General features: G+C 43.3%; 1 protein-coding gene and 1 pseudogene across 11 annotated transcripts in view; one reads left to right on the top strand and one right to left on the bottom strand.

Annotated features, from left to right (window-relative positions):
* sh3glb2b (SH3-domain GRB2-like endophilin B2b) overlaps positions 1 to 20,286 on the top strand; it is a 43,013-nt gene that overhangs the window by 4,030 nt on the left and 18,697 nt on the right. For 6 of the 11 annotated variants that reach the window (XM_018732900.2, XM_018732898.2, XM_018732901.2 and 3 more), the window contains exons 2-6: positions 5,963 to 6,104; positions 8,017 to 8,028; positions 10,779 to 10,907; positions 11,823 to 11,956; positions 12,564 to 12,656. In XM_018732900.2, the coding sequence (XP_018588416.1) occupies positions 5,963 to 6,104; positions 8,017 to 8,028; positions 10,779 to 10,907; positions 11,823 to 11,956; positions 12,564 to 12,656 (510 nt within the window). The remainder of the gene's footprint in view (positions 1 to 5,962; positions 6,105 to 8,016; positions 8,029 to 10,778; positions 10,908 to 11,822; positions 11,957 to 12,563; positions 12,657 to 20,286) is intronic. The other 5 variants (XM_018732902.2, XM_018732899.2, XM_029252902.1 and 2 more) reach the window with 1 other exon arrangement.
* Positions 2,442 to 3,952, bottom strand: LOC108922586 (tubulin beta-4B chain-like; annotated as a pseudogene).

Here is a 20,286-nt window from a genome sequence, read left to right on the forward strand (position 1 = left end):
TAGTTTCCTGAGCCTCTATGAGTGTTGGGCATTTGCGGCCCACTGAACAGATGCAGAGCACAGCCAGCTTAAGCGGAGCTGATCCGTTCTGGGTGGGGCACATGTAGCACACCTGCTGCCCAGCTATTGAACAACCCCCCCTCTGCGTCATCAGGGTTACAGCCCTAGTCCTCCATCTGTGCATGCAGCATTATAGCCATTGTCATCATGGGCTCTTGTGCATTTTCTTCTCACCCACCAGCTTCACGTCCTACTGAATGGTACCTTATATTCAGGGATGTTTATGTCATCCTTGACAACTGGAGCAGAATAGTTTACCCGAACATCACATATACTTGTCTAGGTAGTAGTCCAGGTCTTCAGTGTTCATTGTATTACAGTACGCATTAGGTGGCTTTAGATATTTCAGATGAAGATGTCAGGTGGTGCTTTTGTGATGCTGATCAACCTACGGTGATTTCAGGTATGAGACTGGGATCATCACTCAGTGTCTGACCCGAGTGAGTAAATTAAGTAAGGATTAAAACCACCTGAACAAAAAAAAGAAAAAAGTATATTCGCCATACTTGATCCTGTGGAATGCGATTTATCTATATTGTGTGCTCATTTTGTTTCTTTCCTTCCCTCCTCCTCCTCCTCTCTTGTGGTCGTGCTGCCAGGAGTCGTGCTGTGGCTGTGGAGGCGGTGTGGGGAGGGACTGTTAGCCAATCACAAATCTGCCGATGATGATGGGAACAGTGATGTATGGGCTGCACTACGATTTGCAGAGCTAATGGAGGGTGAGAAAAAGCCCATTTGATGTACCCCCCCCATGAAGATTCGCACAAAAGGATGTTAAAAGCGACTTTGAAAATAGGCACCTGTAGTAATTTCACAGAGATGCAGCAATTTTGGCCATGTCCTCTGACTTGTCTACTGCAGAATACAGGTTTAGCTATTTTATCAGTAAATGTGGAAACATTACTGTTGTTAGGTTGACTCTTATATACAAGGTGATTTTGAAATATCAGGATAAGTATAACACATTAGAATACATTACAGTGCTATAATACTGAAGTATATAAAAGGCAATCTGTCAAATGTATAGGTTAATGTAGGGTTAATTTCTTCCCCCAGTAGTGTAAAATTGTGGTGCACAGCAGTAAAAATCTCCAGTAACAACAGCCACTACGTGGCATTATGGTTAAAGCCATCACCTTGCAACTGAAGGGCCCTAGTTCGAATCATGCCTTCTGTGGTAGTCAGGTTTAACAGGATAATGTAACAGTTACCCAGCTGTACATATATATGGGTAAATCAGTGCAAAGTAGTTTAGTGTACAAACCTGATGTTGTAAGTTGCCCTGGACAAAGGTAAATAAATATAAGTAACTTGGCTTTGGTAGCTTAAATTGACCAACCTTGAGGCTGAGAGGGAGTGAAGCCAAAGAGTCTGGCAGTACATCAGTCCATGTGTCCACATGTATGTGACAATTAAGCTGTCATTTGCTACTTATCAGGCCCGTGGCTTGCCGGTATCTGCTGCTTGGTGCTTTCAAGCCAAAGTGATGTGAACGTGCTGATCAAGCAGAGCACCAATGCTTCCGTGTGCGTAGGATTTCGTGGAAGCATGATGAGTTGGCCCTTAGCCTTCTTCTATGGCCTCTCCTCCTCTTGGAGACAGTTTAGATGTTGTTCTTTATGATCAGTTTTTCTGAGAGCTCTAGAACCCATATGACCATATGAAAGGTCTTGTGCTCATTAAATGGGCCCTGAAAGAACACATGCTGTAAACTTGAAAGCCTAGGGTCAGCCTAGGTCATAGATCATTTGATGTTTTCACTGACCTCTTGCTGAGTTCTATTTGTTGTCTTCTTAAAGCCTCTTGTTATATCTTTTTTTACGTCTTCCCCTTTTCTTTCTGGCTCCTGAACTTAATCTCGAGAGGACATTTTAAATTTTACACATCAGAGCAACATAAGGCAACTAATGGAGTTCCAGAGGCCCAGTAGTTGTTGCCTTGGGGATCAGTCCCAAATACTGCAGAATTATTTAATGTGTCAAAGGGGACAGTCTCAAAAATAATACCATGTGTCAAACGGACGAACTAAATCGACAAACAGAAGCAGTGGACGCTTCACATAGCTGCTAAATGCCGCAAAAGTACAGCCTCCAAAATGAGACCTCCAAACTGAATTGGCATTTGTAATCCACTCTCACACAATGTGGATGCCTTTGACACTAGCGAGTACAATATTAAGCTGTATCATCAAAGTTTTATTACAGAATGATCTCATGGACTACTCTTCAGTTCTGCTTCTTATGAAATATGGAATACAAAAGCAGTTCATGAAAACTTGTTACGTGTTTGTTTTGTATAGATAAGCAAGAGAATGGAAGCAGGACAAATGTTGAACACCATGAATTTATTAGCAAAACTTTGAACATCTAACAAAGATACAGTCAAGCCATCTCTTTTTCACCGTCTTCCTTGACTCCTCCCTTTTCCTTGGCTGTGGCATCCTGGTACAGCTGGTACTCGGACACCAGGTCGTTCGTGTTACCCTCAGCCTCAGTGCACTTCATCTCATCAATGCCCTCGCCTGCGTACAAGTGGATTAAGGCCTTGCAACGCAACATGGCTGTGAACTGCTCAGGAATGCACTTCAACAGCTCCTGGATGGCCGTGCTGTTGCCGATGGAGGAGGACATCTTTAGGCAACAAGAGGGAGTGTCGCAGAAAGCTGTTTTCATTTTGTTGGGGATCCACTCCACAAAGTAGATGCTGTTCATGTTCTGTACGTTCAACCTTTGCTCGTCCATCTCCTTCATGGACATTGGACCACGGAAGATGGCGGCCACAGTCAGGTAGCAACTATATGGTGGGTTGCAGGCTGCCATCATGTTCTTGGTATTTAACATCTGCTGAGGGAGCTCAGGTACTGTAAGGGCACGGTACTGCTGGCTCCCCTTACTGATGAGGTGTGCAGACCCAGGTATGAAGAAATGTAGACGAGGGAAGGGAGCCATGTTTACTGCCAGCTTGCGCAGATCTGCGTCCACTTGGCTAGGAAACCTAAGGCAGGTGGTGACCCCGCTCATCGCAGTTAACACTAGGTGCTTAAGGTCACCGTAGGTGGGTGTGGTGAGTTTAATTGTGTGGATGCAGATGTCATACAGGTCCTCATTGTCAATGTAGTAGGTCTCATCTGTGTTTTCCTCCATGATGCATGAACCGCATAGCATTGTAGTGTTCAACGACTGTGTCTCTCACTTTGGGACAAGGTACCACACTGAACATGTTCATGATGCAGTTGGGATACTCTTTGTGGATGTTACTGATGAGCAGGGTGCCTATGTCAGAGCCCACCTAGGAAGTGTGTAAGCTGGAAGCCCTGCAAGCAGTCATAGTTCTCTGCCTGCTTCCTCACCACGTCCAACACGGAGTCCACCAGCTCGGTATCCTCCGTATAGTGGCCCTTCTCCCAGTTATTGTCAGCTCCACTCTGAGCTGTGGTGAAACGTAAAAGCAGTATGTTGACCTTGAGATGGATCACAGAGAGGCAGGACTTCAGTTTACACGTGACAGACTCAAAGCAGCATAGCACAAATATGTAAAATAAGTGAATCTCACCAAAGATGAAGTTGTTTGGCCAGAAGACATTTCCAAACATGGTCTGCCATGCTCCAGGTCCACAAGAACAGCTCTTGGGACATATTTACCACCTGCACGGAAACGCAAACCTTTATTTTCCAGCAGTACATCAGACATCACACAAATCCCCGGGTATCACAGTGTACGTGTGTGTCATGGAGGAGTGAGGAATCCTCAGCTTACCTGTGGCTTCATTGTAATAGATATTTGTCCTCTCCAGCTGCAGGTCACTGTCTCCATGGTAGGTGCCGGTGGGATCAATTCTGTGCTCATTGCTGATCACCCAGAACTGAAACAGCACAAGACCCATGAGCATCATGAAGGGGTGTGCGTATATATGGGAGGATAATATGGCATGCAATTGCCATGCCAACTCAAAACAAACTGCAAACATGAAAACACCTCAGAAATTAAACTTTGATTGTTTTAATCATCCCTTTTCAGTTTCAAATAAGTTGTAATAAAAAAACATTGCTTACTCATGCTTGTAGTCATAAAGTTATATTAGTTAATCAGCTAGGTAAAGACATAAAAGTTGATGTTGTCCTCAATAATTATTTTGCAAAATCTCTGTTGCTGTAACTTTGCTACTGAGGTTAAACTCAAAACTTTTTTTGTTGATCACCCAGTCATCCATGAACCATAGCACAAGTCTTATTTTCACAGTGACCGCCTTGGAAATGAACACTCTCCCTTACGGCAGTCTGGTGGCATAGCTAGGATCACTGCTGTCTCACAATGCCTGGGTGGTATGAGAGGACATGGGCTTGATCCCCGCTCAGTCTGTATGGAGTTTCCATGTTCTCCGTGTGTCTGCTTGGGTTTCCTCCCATAGTCAAAGACATCCTGTTCAGCTTCACCCATAGTGTGTGAGTGACACAGAGAGAGTGTGTTCCACTGATGTATGGATGAGTGATCCATTGTAAGTAGTGTATCTAGCAGTTTAAGTCACCTTGGTGAATAAGGTGTGTGGGCTGATGATACTACATAGATTTCATTGGAAGTTGCTTGAAAGAAAAGCGTCTGCTAAATAAATAAATATAAATTAAAATATACCTTATGTCTGAAAGTCCATGAGTTACTCTGGGTTTCACCATGGTGACCACACAGAATACATTGTCTCTACATAAATTAAAGGACAATACTTTTATACACTCCCGCCTTCTGAGATTGTCGGTTGATCATTGTCAGTCAGTCATTCTGTCTGAAATCTTTAAATGTAATTGGAAAAAATGTACTGGAGGTTCTGTAACCAGGTGTTTTGGTATTATTTGCTGTTGTCATAACAGCGCTCCTAACTAAGATACTTGGCCATTCATACACAATGCATGTTGGTTTTTGTTTTCCTCATACTTAAGAAAGAAGATGAACACTTGTAGACTAGCAGTTGGTGTCACTCTCATTGGGGTGTTACTGGGGTTTACAAACCAGCATTATGTTTATGCAAACGGAGTGCATCAAGAACATTGCCTTTATTCATTTACTCAGCACTTTTCTCCAAAGCAATGTAAATCTCCAAGGACAATGTAAAAAATCCATCACACAAACAGAAGGAGAAATCTAGATGCAGACAGATCTTTTGTTAAATTTTAGGTGTAGGCATTAATTTTTGTTAGATTTTCTTGGTTACGTTGTTACTTGGATACTGGTTACTAAGGATGCCAGAATGGGTTATTGACAACAAATTATTATGAAAACAGTTATATCTGCTATCCCAGCCAGCAGATATATTAATGTCATGTTGTTGTAAAGTGCTTTTGAATCAGTGTTGACTCTTTGCCTCCCCAAGAGTGGATAGTCTTCAGAATGTCCTATTCTCTACTTATGTTCTTAGTGTTGAAGGGGTGCGTCCAGAGTTCTTCAGTCTAGTTGCTTGTTGTCTAACTTTTCCAATCATTCATGTCTTTTTGAGAGAATCTGACCTTCTCATGATGTGTCCGAAGTGTGGTAGCCTCAGTCTCATCACTTGTGCTTCCAGTTATAGTAGGGTCTGATTTGATCCAAGATCCATGTTTGTTTTGGTTGTCCATGTTGTCCTTAAAAATGTCCTGCACAGCTGTTGAAAGGCTTTCGTATCCATACAACATTATAGAAAATACCATTTATTGAGCATTTGTATTCTTCCATCTTGTGGACACATCTGAGATCTTTTTCCTCATATTTCTCTGCAGCTCTGCATATGGCTAGTCTTTGGTGTGTCTTCATTTTTGGATGTGTTTTTCCAGAATATTGATTGCGGTAGACAGGAGAGTCATGTTTTTCAGTGACTTTTAGGGGCATGGTATTTCCCTCTGAATGACAGTGTTGTGATATTTTGCTTTGTTCCTAGTTCACCGAAGAAAAGTTGGGCCAGGCAGAGAAGACTGAGCTGGATGCCCACTTGGAGAACCTGCTCGCTCGAGCTGACTGCACCAAAAACTGGACCGAAAAGATCTACCGGCAGACTGAGATCCTTCTTCAACCCAACCCAAGTAAGACCTTTCTGTAGGGGTCAGAGGTCACAGGGACATTTCTTCATTTTTTGAATCACTGGCTGGTTTGACAACAATGTTTTTAACTGCTTAGCTGTAGCTTTTGTTCAGAAAGACTTTTCTATATCTAAATACACTATATGGCCAAAAGTATGTGGACACCCCTCCTAATTGAGTTCAGGTGTTTCAGTCGCGCCCATTATTAACAGGTGCACAAAATCCAGCACATAGCCATGCAATCTCCATTGACAAAGATTGGCAGTAGAATAGCATGTTCTAAAGAGCTCAGCAACTTTAAATGTGTTACTGTCAATGGATGCCAACTTTGCCACAAGTTAGTACATTAAATTTCTGCTCTGATAGATCTTCCCGAATTGACTTTAAGTGCTATTATTGTGGAGTAGAAGCATCTAGGAGCAAGCTCAGCCACAAAATGGTAGGCCATGGACACTTACAGAGCGGGGATGCCGAGTGCTGTAGCACGTAAAAAACGGCTATCCTCTGTGTCATCACTCACTGCGGAGTACCTCTAGAAGCAACATCAGCACAAGAACTGTGTGTCAAGAGCTTTGTGAAATGAATTTCCATGGCCAAGCACCTGCACACAAGCCTAAGATCACTATGCGCAATGCCAAGCATCTGCTGGAGTGGTCTAAAGAACACTGAGATTGGACTCTGGAGCAGTGGAGATGTGTTCTCTGGAGTGGTGAATCATGCTTCGCTATCTGGCAGTCTGATGGATGAAACTGAGTTTGGTGGATGCCAGGAGAATGCAACCAACCCGAATGCATAGTGCCTACTGTAAAGTTTGGTAGAGGAGGGATAATGCTGTGGGGCTATTTTTCAGGGTTTGGGCTAGGCCCTTTAGTTCAAGTAAGGATACTGTTAATGCTACAGCAAATGAAGTCATTTTAGACAATTACGTGCTTCTGGCTTTGTGGCAACAGTTTGGGGAAGACCCTTCTATTCCAGCATGATTGTGCCGTGCCCCTTTGTACAAAACCAGGTCCATAAAGACATGGTTTAATGAGTTTGGTGTGGAGGAACTCAAGTGGCCTGCACATAGCTGTGACCTCAACCTTATTGACCACCTTTGGGATGAATTGAAACACCAATTGCAAGCCAGGTTTTCTCTTCCAACATCAGTACGTGAGCTCAGAAATCCTCTTTTGGCTGAATTGGCACAAATTCCCACAAACACACTCCAAAATCTTTGGGAAAACATTCCTAGAAAAGTGGAAGCTGTTATAGCTGCAAAGGGCAGCCAACTCCATATTAATACCCATGGTTTTGGAACGGGATGTCCAAAAAGCTTGTATAGGTATGATGTTTAGGTGTCCACGTACATTTGGACATATATTGTATTATGCTTAACATATCCATATTAAGCACCTTATTGAAGGATGCAACAACAGGACCCACTTGAATCTGCAGACTTCGGGTCCAGCCCCTTAGCTGCTAAGCCCACCCCTTGCTCTGCAGAGTGTAATGATCAGGTCACTTGTCCCATCCATGATGTTCTGTGGTTTCTTTTGTCTTGTTCTTTGGCGTGTATATTATACTATACTGAGCTGTATTTTTCTTTCTTTGTTCAGGGATTTTTTCAAGACTGGTTTGACTTGCATATTTTATTTGTTTTGGCAATTTAACAGATGCTACTTCTGTAGAAATTTTAGTGTTTGCTAGCTTATTGCTGTCTCTTTTGAGGAATATTAGATGTAGGAATGAATGGAACTTGTCCACACATTTACCAGACAAGAAGGGGAGTCCTGTTCATTTTAAAGGATTGTCATGGAGTATGTTAGTGTGCTACTACTCCCATCATCTACACTGTGCTTAGTGTAGAATGATTCAAGTGTGTGGGAGCAGGGGGCTCTAACCTATTACTTTCTGATCCCTCCCCATGCTACAGTTGACCACACTGGTAAGTCTGCCGCTCCTCTCCTGGCACCTCTTGGTGCCAAGACTGTCTTCCTCCCCATCGTTTCAGGCCTCTGCAGAGTGGTAGTGGGAACATGTGTCAAGCTGGTCCCGTGATTGCGGGGAGGTTTTGAAAGAGTAGGAACTCCACGGCGCACAGGAAGGTCGTTTACTCTGAAGTTGTAGCTCTGTGAAAATATTAATATACGGAGAACAGACGAAAGCATACAATTTAGAGAGCAACATCACATTGCGTGCTAAAGGGCTATTTAACTAATTACTGATAGGCTGTTTACTAGTGATACGAATTGTACACTGGCTCATTTTATGAACACAGTGGGTTTTGGATGAGTTTAGTCACAGTCTATAAAAGATTAATAATGTCTATCTCTGAATTTATCTATTAGTTTGGTTTTGTAAAAAACGGATGTAGCTATAATAAAATACAATATTTTTTCCTTTTTTTAACTGGAAAACTACTAAAAATGCTAATACTAAAATATATATTTTTATTTTAATTTTTTCATTTACTTTGTTACACTAAAACAAAGAAATAAGTAAATTTAAATGTATGCTGTTTCCTATTCTGTGCTAATTGTTGACTGCTCTATTTAAAAAAAAAAAAAGTGTAAACTTTTGTCATCTTGTTATCGATCACCATGAAGGGAGTTCAGTAAAAAATGTCACGTGCCTTTTATGTTTGGGTACAATTTACTGCCATGTGTTGGCTTGATGGGTAAACACAGGTGGCGTTTGCTCCTATCCAAAGAGAAATTTTAGAAGATGCATGAGAAGAAAAAAACAATTAAAATAAGTAAATTAAAAAATGTGTTATCAAAAATCTGTTACTTGATCGTTCATAACATGAGGAGCCAGTGTACTTTTTTTGTCTGGACCGGACTGCCGGAAAGTGAGGTAAACTGCAGAAATTTACTGGAGAGCCCATTGTGACCAGGACATATCAGGGAAACACTTGTTAAATTTGGTGTTTCTTTATAGAAAAACTTTTGTTCATTGAATTTCCTGATTGGCTCTCGTGTCACATCCCATCGCTGTCACTGAACTAGTTCGCAAATAGTTGCTCCAGAGAGCTGTCAGGTTCTCTGTGTATATTTACAAGCCAGTGGCAGATGGCAGGCATGCCCCCAAGTACCAGCTGACACCTGTTTCTGCTGGCATCAGGAGCTTTTGATAACCTCCCCACTTTGCCCTTTTTAGCCTGTAGTTATCAAAGAGCCTCTGTCCCCCACCCTCATGAGTGCCACACATTGACATGGGGGGCTTTTGGTGAACAAGTGATTCTACCCCTTGCATCATTTTAATAAGCTGTACCATTAGTGGAATCATAACTTATGGTTTTATTGTCACTCCACATGATGATCATCCAGGACTTCACTCCTTTCGTTTGTGATGTCATCACCTGGGAATTTACTCTTGCCCATTGTGATGCCATCCTTTATCCTTATGTACTGCCAAGGGGACTTTTCAGCTTCCTTCCTTGATGCTGTCACCTTGTACCATGCTCTTTCTTTTCACATCTCCATTCTGGGCTTCGCTGCTTCTGTTCATGGCGGCATGTTCCAGGCCACAGCAAAGGAAAACACCGTGCTGCATTGATCATGTGTAGTTAATATTTACATGTATGTGTTTGGCAAACACTTCTGCAAAGTGAATTACAGCTCAGAATAAATGAAAGTGCATCAGCAACAGAAGTTTGGATAGACATGATTATTGAAGCACAACTTTTTTTGCTATTTAGTGATAGTGCACATCAGTTACCTACTGAAATGATGTTTGAACAGAAAAATAGGTGAATAAAAAAATAGCAGGTGGTGAAGGTCTAACATTCAAAGGTTTGAGAAGCTTGGTAAGGAAGTGGGTCTTAAAGAGATGGGTTGTGACACCCTTGTCGAATGCAGGGAGTGATTCAGCAGCTCTGAGGTACAGGGGGAGCTCATCATATCAGGATCAAGACTAAGCAAAATCCATGTCACACCACATAAACTTAAGAGGAGCTATTAGCAGACTGCAATTTTGTTTCCAAGAATCCAGAGCACAGGCCATACTGTCACGAGCTGTGACATGCTGGCACATGACTCTGCTTTCAGCAGCATCATGGGTTCTGTTTGGGTTGTATGTTGTATGTCTTTCTCAGAAAAGGAAATAAGAAGCCTGATAAAAAGAATAGTCTGTAACTTTAAATTCACAGCTGCCACAGTGTCAAAGCAACTTCAGCCATCTCTGATAAAATTAGAAATAATTAATACACACACACATTGACTAAAACTGCTATTCTCAAGCGGGGTCATGGTGAACCGGAGCCTAACCGGCAACACAGGGCGCAGGGCTAGAGGGGAAGGGGACACACCCAAGACGGGACACCAGTCCATCGCAAGGCACCCCAAGGGGGACTGAACCCCAGACTCACTGGAGAGCAAGACTTGGTCAAACCCACTGTGCCACCACACCCCCTCGTTATAATAATTAAATTTTTCAACTAAACTTTGTCTCGTGTTATTTGAACAGCTTGCCGTTTCTTTCACATTTTTTTGGATTTTCTTTGAAAAAAGAATATACAGCACTTTGAAAGAATTTTTTGTACAAAATAATCTAAACAGATCAAAACTTGACCACCAGACTGATGTAGAGTATCCTGGATGAAGCAATAAGTCACTGTGGTTAACATGTTGATGTTGACATGTGGCTGACTTATCCTAAACCAGATAGTCTCCTCGTCTGTGTCCCCCACCCCAGGTGCCCGTATTGAGGAGTTTTTCTATGAGAAGCTTGACAAGAAGATCCCATCCAGGATTACCAATGGGGAGCTTCTGGGACAGTACATGCAGGATGCGGCCAATGACTTTGGCGCGGCAACCCCATATGGTGAGTTACAGGAGGGGGCTTGGAATTGTCCAAGATGCAAAAATAACACTATGGTAATCGTATGTCTGCTACATTAGGATAGTTTTTAGCAGACCCGTTTCTCCAAGGCAACATACAACAAATGATAAGCTTTAACACACACAAGATTTTTAAAGCACATCTTCTTTACCTGATACCGCCATGTTTCTAGTTTAGATCCCTGAAGCAGCTGCCTATAGAAGTGACATTCAAACAGCAAATACATAAATAATCATAGCAGATTGTCTTGGACTCATTTATGTAAGTGTCAGAAGAAAAATGAAGAGAGAAATGGCTTTGAAAGTGATGGGTGTGATATCCATCTTGAATTCTTGGAGTGATTCAGCAACTCTGAGGGACAGAGGGACTTTATTCAAGGAGTTGGGCAACTTTTCCAGGGACTGCAAAACATAGCTAAAGTGATGATGATACCCTACAGCCAAACCTTGTTCTCAGTGAAAGGGAAAAGAAATAAATTGAATAAGCCATGCCTTTTACTGTCAGAATGAATCAATTTTCATCGTTCCGGGACAGCCTTCCATCCACCACCAGTGAATCACAGCACGTCCATGTCTCCTCAGTGGGTCTCATGGGTCAGTAGTGCTATGATGGAGTCTCCCTTTCTTTTTAGCCTTCATGGCTTTCTGCAGAGTTGTGACGCTTCTGCTCCGTTCTTCACGCATGACATTTGTAGAAAGTAACTGAGGCCGTCTGATCGGCCTTGTGCAATGTACAACAAATGTATGCAAATTAGCACTGTCTGGTAATCAACATGGCTTGTGCTTTCCCATAATTAGCATGTTCACGGAATGTTCTTACAAGTCTTTTAAACCTGCCAGCTTTCAACAAGTCAGCAGTGTCCCTTTCCACATCTAATCTTTCATTTTTACACTATAGGAAGCACGCTGATGAAGGTGGGCGAGTACCAGAGGAAGCTGGGCGAGACTGAACGGGAGTTCATGCAGACATCAGCTATCAGCTTCCTCACCCCACTGCGCAACTTCTTGGAAGGCGACTGGCGGACTATCTCGGTGAGTCACGGGAGTGTAATGGGAAGACAGGATCAAAGTTTTAGGGGGCTTGGGGGCTTTCCGAGTTGTGATCAGAGTGGAGTTATTTAGGCACTGGTGACATACTTTGGTAAGGGCACAACTGTTGGGGATATGTTCTGAAAGATATGTCATTTCAAGACTTGAAGGACATGGAAGTTTTGCGAAATGCTTCCTCCACAATGGGTTTAGGAGGGGAGCAGGTGACAAAATACTTAGTACAAGAGCACCTGCCTTATGATTGAAGGATGTGGGCTGTAATCTCCATTCTTTCTGTAGTAACCTTGATCAAGGTTCTTACCCTGAACTGATACAGTAAAAATTACCCAGCTGTATAAATGTCACTGTCTTAGTAAGTAGCTCAATGTACAAACCTAGCATCGAAAGTAACATTGGAGGAAAAGCATCAGGTAAGTAATGGCTTATAATAATTCCTAGCAGACTGTTGTCTTTTATTTGTTTTGCATTTACTTGGTTAGTTTAACTGATAGCATCTCAGTTTATTTGGACAGCAGATTTAATTTATGAATGAATTCTTTATTATTATTATTATTATATTGGGTAACTGGGAAGTGTTTCATCCCTGCAGAGAGAGAGACGTCTTCTTGAGAACCGCCGACTGGACCTGGATGTCTGTAAAGCGCGTCTGAAGAAGGCCAAGGTGGCAGAGGCCAAGGCCTCGGTGAGCTTCCATTCCTCTTGGTCCCTTTTGTCCTTCCTCCTCTACACACTCTTGCTCTTTCTCCCTTGTTTCATCTCCAGTTCTCAGTTTTTTCATACCTCCTTCCTCTTTCTTTTGTTTTATTCACTGAAGTGCTATTGTTTGGCTCCTTTCTTTCACTCAAGACTTTGTCCTTTGCCTTCTGCCCCCTTAGTCTCCTTCTTACCTTTTCCTTTCTTCAGTAGCTCTCAGTGTGTTGCACACAATCTTGCTGTTGTGAGTATTATAGCATATGGCACTGTGATGGAGAAGATATTGAATAGATTCCACTGTGGTGGATTTTTCCATAGTATTCTCCCCACTGTGTCATTCGACTTTTCTTTTGAGAAGTGGTTCAATGCAGGCATTTTCAGATTTCAGGTGAAATGAATTCACCAAGGCAAATCAGCTTGAATCCCCTTAAGAAGTTTTTACCATGTGGTTGTTCTTTTTACGGCCCTTTTTCAGTGATTGTATTTAGGTATGTTATGCATTTCTCTCGTGACTATATTTTGAACTTTATTTTTTCTCTGGTTTTGGGTTTTTGAAATGATAGCAATCGATCAGCAGAAATTTTTAAGGGACGAACAGTCGTGCTTGTAATTTGTTGTTAACCTTTTGATGTTTTAACACTGATTTTTCTCACTAAGTGTAGGTTTGTTCTGGCACATTTCTTTGTATTTGAAGCAGCCTTATGCCATTCATAACCTTTGGTATTGCAGATAACTATCTGGAACTGCCTTTCTTCTTGGGTGACAATTTTTAAACTGGAGATAGAGATTGTTGTAAGACATCATGTGAAAATATGCTAATCGGCTGGTCTGTTAAGGTGCAGGTTGGGCAGCAGGTGGCATAGTGGTTAGAGATGTTTCCTTGCAATCTGAAGGTCATGGTTTTGAATCCCTACTCCTGCTGGAGAACCCTTGAGCAAGATACTTATCCTGAATTGATGCACTAAGAATACCCAGCTCTATTAATAGGTAAACACTTATAAAATTCATTACCCAACATTTCACCTGCAATGAAAGTATGAGATAATTGTTGATAATAGTAATAAAATACAATTATACCTCATACAGAAACTCGAAGTTATGACATTTCAAATATATATACATTTCAGTTTAGTTGTATTTCCTTTACTGTTCTGTAACACTTATATGGCCCGTGTTTCTGCTTGCCACCAGTAGATGGGAGCAAAACACTAAGATGGAATAAAAGTTTTAAGGGTGCTAGATCTCAGAGGGGAGGCAGTTTGTGTTAGTGTAGAGAAGCAATTTCATTTAACTTTTTCTTAATTTTATTATAGCTGACACTTTTACAAGTACTATCCATCAGAAAAAATTGAGGTGCTTGTCTTATTCTTTTTATTGCAAGCTAACTAGATGCACCATGGTCTCTGAAGAAACAACATTTCGTTCCACTGTACACAAGCTGTATGGAGGAATGACAATAAAAACTACTTAACTTGTAGATATTGACATACTTATATTTAATGGTTGCTGCTTTGGGGCTAGTTCTGTTATTCTCAGTCACAAATGACATGTCAGTATATAAGGTGACACTTCATTACAGTCCAACTTACTCTTTCTCTACTGTTTCATTCTTTTGTGCCACATGAAGCGTGTAGAAAGCAGAACAGACTGAATAGGAGGTTGTAGAGCTGATGCATTTTTAAATTCTCAGTAACTGTAGAATAGACTTAATGTTGCTTCAAATGCACACGCACATTGACTGAAACCGCTTGTCCCAAGTGGGGTTGCGGCAAGCTCCTGGCAGGTTCAGCAATGTCAGGAAGGTCTTGTGGCAAGGGGCTAGACGAAAACAGTCCACTGGTCCCTGGAGGTTATGGGTTGAGCATGGGGCTAACAACCTCACACTATAAAAGCACATTTTGTTACGGAAACCCATTCAATTGTCAGTTGTGATCAGGAAGCCAATGTTAATCTGAGCCAGTGACTTGGCGACATGACCACCCCAAGCCTGCTACAGGAAGTCAGGAGTATGAAATCAAATCTACTTGGACCCAAAAACAAGATTTATGGGAACATGGAATGTTTAAACCATGTATGAGGCATCAAAATTAGCTCAAGTCCTCAGTCAGGTGGAGAGATGTACTGTAAGCTGAGCATTATTGGTATTAGTGAGTCCCACTGGAATGGTGCTGGAAGACAGGTAACTGGCAATGGGTCAGTTATACTGCATTTGGGACACACAGGCAGTCACAACTAGGGTATAGGCATCATAGTCTCAAAAAGCAAGTTAATACCTTGCTTGAATGGGAACCCATCAATGACAGCTTGATCAGAGTATGCTTCAACTCTAAGCACTGTAAAATTACCATTTTGTAGTGCTATGCACCAACAAACGAAGTGGAGGACGACAACAAAGGTGACTGGTATGAAGTCCTACAACTAGAAGTCTCAACAGTACCACAGTATGACATGTTAGTGATCATAGGAGACATGAATGCAAAGGTTGAGGGAAATAATGCCAACTGAGAGTTTCATGGGCAAAAATGGCTGTGAAAATGAAAGTGGTAGGAGTTGGTATCATCTTTCCACACGAAGGCATCCACAGGCAACGACAAATAGTGATCAATGGTAAATAGCGCAGGTCATTACAAAATGTATTTATTTGTTGCGGGGCAGACGTCTACAGCGATTACCACCTAGTGAAAGCACCTATCAAGCTGAAGCTACAAAAAGCTGAACAGGAAAGTCAGCGCAGGAAACCATTGCCAAGCTGAAATGTCTAAATACCAACCAAGAGCTTATAGTAGAACTGAAAAACCTCTTTGAGCTACTAGCCAATATGACTGAAGAGCCTGATATTAATGCCAAATAGAAGTCTATAAAGAACATTTATGTAGAGACAGCTACAAGTATCTTAGGACACAGAAATGGGAAGAACAAAGAATGGTTAACACCAGGAGCATGGCAGATCATCGAAAAGAGAAAACAATTGAAGAGCAAGATCTTGAACACAGTCAGACCGATTTAGATACAGCAAGCTTACAAGATCAAATATAGAGAGGTGGAAAAAAAAGAGTGCCAAAAGAGATGAGATTATTTGTGGAGGAACATGCAAAAGATGCTGAACATGTAGCTGAGTGAGGAGAAATGAGCACTGTTCATAAGATCATTAAAAAGCTCTGTGGCAGAAACACAGTCTATCCCTGTGAAAGACAAATATGTAAACAACCTTACAACAGGGCACGAACAAGCAGAAAGATGGAAACATTTCCATGAAATTACATTATCCAAAACCAGAGGACCCAGCAAATCCATCAGCAGAAGGTATTTGACATTGATTCCAGTCCCTGAACAGAAGTGGAAGTCAGACATGCCATGAAAGCTTTAAAGAAATGAAAAAGCCTGTGGCATTAACAATATTCATGCAGAGATGCTAAAGGCCAACATAAATACTAACAAATGGACTCGCAGACTTCTTCTGAAAAAGATACAATCCTTGATAACTGGTCTAAAAGAGTTATTGTCCAAAGAAGGGAAACTGGTGAAGCATCACACTGCTCTCAATTCCATCAAAGTCTTCTGTAGAATTCTACTGGACAGAATTGATTCAGCTATTGACAACAAGTTGGGATAAGAATAAGCAGGATTTAGGAAATGCAGAGGCTGCATAGAGCAGTTATTCTCTCTGAGAAACATTATAGTACAATGCCCAAAGTGGAATAGCTTGTTGTACATTAATTTCATTGACTTTCAAAAAGCTTTCAACAGCCTGCATCAGGATACATTATGGAAGATCCTAAGGTCCTCACCCCCAAAGATTCTAACCTTGATTCAGTTATTCTACAAGGACTTTAAATGTGATGTCATTCTTGAAGGGCAACTAACAGAGTGGTTCCCTGTATAATGAGGTGTATGCCATAACTGCATCATTTCTCCAATTATATTCCTAGATGGTATGGACTGGGTCATGTGGAAGACAGTTTACAGTCCAAGAGGTTGTTTTTCCCCATGTGGTCAATGATCTAGCTGTACTCTCCTCCAAACACATACCTGCCAAACAGATTGGTCTAAATATAAATACCTCCAAGACTAAAGTCATGTCTGTCAACTGTATTATAAATACATCAGTGATGATAAATAGTGCCCCACTTGAAAAGGTGGAGGAATTTACTTATCTGGGAAGTCTTGTCATTTCTGACAACGCTGTCAGCAAAGATATCAGTGCACTCCTTGGAAAAACTCAAAATGCCCTTCCTATACTTTGGACCATCTGTAGGTCTAGACAGTAAAGCTTATGAACTAAGGTTAGAATTTAACAGCAACGTAAAGTCTGTCTTATTATATGGCTCTGAATGTTGAGAGAGGTCCAAAGTGATAAGAGGAAACTAGGGGCATTCCAAAATAACTGCCTCTGAAAAGCCATCCATCCATCCATCCATTTTCTTGCCCGCTTGTCCTTCTAGGGTCGCAATGGCAACAGGGAGAGCACAGAGGCCCAGCCGCCCCTGTCCCCCGCAACTTCCTCCAGCTCAGCCCGGGGGATCCCCAGCCGTTCCCAGGCAAACTGTGAGATATAGTCCCTCCAGCGGGTCCTGGGCTGACCTTGGGGCCTCGTCCCAGTTGGCCATGCCTGGTATACCTCTAAAGGGAGGTGCCCAAGGGGCATTCTTATCAGATGCCCGAACCATCTCGACTGGCTCTTCTCAACGTGGAGGAGTAGTGGCTCTACTCTGAGTTCCTCCCAGATATCCAAACTCCTCACCCTATCACGGAGAGTGAGTCCCAGCACCCTGCGGAGAAAACTCATTTCAGCCGCTTGTATCCGCGATTGTATTCTTTCGGTCATTACCCAGAGCTCATGACCATAAATGAGGGTAGGGATGTAGATCGACCGGTAAATAGAGAGCTTTGCTTTATGGCTCAGCTTCCACTTCGCCACTACAGTCCAGTACAGCGACTGCATTACTACTGCTGCTGCTCCCAGTCTGCGGCCGATCTCACGCTCCCTTCTCCCCTTACTCGTGAGCAAGACCCCAAGATACTTAAACTCCTCCACCTGGGGCAAATTCTCTCCCCTTACCTGGAGGGGGCATGTCATCCTTTTCCGTGAGAAAACTATGGATTCAAACTTTGAGGTGCTGATCTTCATCCCAGCCGCTTCACACTTGCCTGCAAATCATTCCAGTGCATGTTGGAGGCATCCATGCGATGTACCAAAAGGACAGCATCATCCGCAAAAAGCAGAGGCATCACCCTTCCAACTCTCACATAGAATACCCTCCTGACCTTGACTGCACCTTGATATCCTATCCATGAAAACTACAAACGGGAGTGAAGACAAGGCACAATCTTGGCAGAGTCCAACACCCACATTGAATGGGCTTGACTTAATGCTGAGTATGCAGACTCAGCTCTCTCTCCATTTGTAGAGAGACCACATGGCCTACAGTAGTGGTCCTGACACCCCATACTCTAAGTACCTCCCACAGAATTTCTTGGGGAACATGGTCATGGGCCTTCCCCAAATCCACAAAACGCATGTAAACTGGATTAGTGAACTCCCATGCCCCCTCAATTATTTGTGAGAGGGTAAAAAGCTGGTCCACTGTTCCGCAGCCAGGATGGAATCTGCATTGTTCCTCTTCAATCCGAAGTTCAGCCATCGGCCGGAGCCTCTATTCCAGCACCCTGACATAGACTGGAGGCTGAGAAGTGTGGTACCCCAATAGTTGGCACACGCTCTCCGATTCCCTTTCTTGAAGATAGGGACCACCACCCCAGTTTGCCAGTCCAAAAGCACTGTCCCCAAGGTCCATGCAACATTGCAGAGGCATGTCAGCCATGACAGCCCTACAACATCCAGGGCCCTAAGCAGTTCCAGGCAAATCTCATCCACCCCTGGTGCTTTGCCACTGTGGAGCTTACCAACTACTTCAGTGACTTCCACCAGGGAAATGGACTCTGACAGCCCGGAAGCCTCTGGCCCTGACTCCTGTAAGGGAGGCATATTTCTTGGGTCTAAAAGTTTCTCAGAATGCTCCTTTCATCTCCCAAAAATGTCTTTATTAGAGATCAGAGTTTCTCCACCCTTGCTGAGCACAGCTTGAGTGAAGCTCCTCCGACCTCTCCTGAGCCGCCGGATGGTTCTTCAGAACCTCTTTGAGGCCTCTCCAAACTCCTCCCATGCTCTGGATTTTGTTTCTGCAAATGCAGCTGCTGCCTTTTTTCTTTTTTTTTTTTTTTTTTAAATAAATACCTACCAGTACTTGTGCGGAATCGGGAGTCCCCAGAGCCAACCAGGCCCTAAAGGCTTCCTTATTCAGTTTGACGGCTTTCCTCACCACCGATGTCCACCAGCAAGTTCTTGGGTTGCCGCCATGACTGGCACCAACAAGCTTTGGTCGCAGCTGTGCGTGGCTACTTCCACAATGGAGGTTTTGAACAGGGTCCATTCAGACTCCATGTCCCCTACCTCCTCCAGGATATGGGAGAATCTTTCCCGGAGGTGTGAGCTAAAATCATTCCGGACAGGGTCTTCCGACAGTCATTCCCAGCACACCCTCACTAAATGTTTGGGTCTACCAGGTCTGTCCATCAGTTTTCCCTGCCATCATCACCCCCCGCCAGATTTTCCAATCATTGCCAATGTGAGCGTTGAAGTCCCCCAGCAGCACTATGGAGTCTGTAGGTGGGGCCCTGTCCAGAACCCCACCCACCCTCTCCAAGAAGGTTGAATACTCTGAACTGCTGTTTGGTGCATAAGCACATATAAGTCAATTTTCCTCTCTGTGACCTTAAGTCGCATTGAGCCGACCCTCTCTTCCACCGGGATAATCTCCAACTGTATGGCACCCAGCCTGGGGCTTATGAGTATCCCCACACCTGCCTGACGCCTCTCACCCTGTACAACTCCTGAGTAGGAGCGAGACCACCACCTATCGAGGAGTTTGGTTCCAGAGCCAACACTGTGAGTGGAGGTGAGCCCAACTTTATCTAGTTGGTATCTCTCAACCTCCCGCACCAGTTCTGGCTCCTTCCCTCCAGTGAGGTTACATTCCATGTGCCAAGAGCCAGTTTCTGTCGTGAGGGGCCTCAGTGCCACGCCACGTGCCACCCCGCCTGCTCCTGCCGCCTGAAAAGCATCGCACCCAATCCCCATGTTGGACCCCACGTTGTCTTTTTGGGCTGAGCCCGACCGGGTTACGTGGGCTGCCCGGCCACCGGGTGCTCACCTAGGAGCACTACCCCCAGCCCTAGCTCCAGGGGTAGGTCCCAGTGACCCTATTCCAAGCAGGGTAAACATTCTCCTGTTTACTTTTTTCATGGGGGTTTTCCGATCTTCACTTTGGACCTGTTCGCCTTGGGGGATCCTACAGGAGCATACTGCTCCCAACAAAATAGCTCTAGAGATCCCTAGATCACGCAAGCCCTTCCGCCACACCAAGGCCCCAATCCAGGAAGGGGCCTCCAAAATTTTGTGGTATATTCTGGTCAGTAAAGCCATCTAATGAAGAACTGCATAAGACCACCAAATAGTATAGTGTAATTCAATAAATCAAGTACCAGTGGATGAGATGGCTTGTACACATAGTTAGAATGGAGCAGCAACATCTCCCAAAGGTTACCCTCAGTTGAACACA

The sequence above is a fragment of the Scleropages formosus genome, chromosome 6 (genome assembly GCF_900964775.1).
Source record: "Scleropages formosus chromosome 6, fSclFor1.1, whole genome shotgun sequence".
Taxonomy (NCBI): Eukaryota; Metazoa; Chordata; class Actinopteri; order Osteoglossiformes; family Osteoglossidae; genus Scleropages; species Scleropages formosus.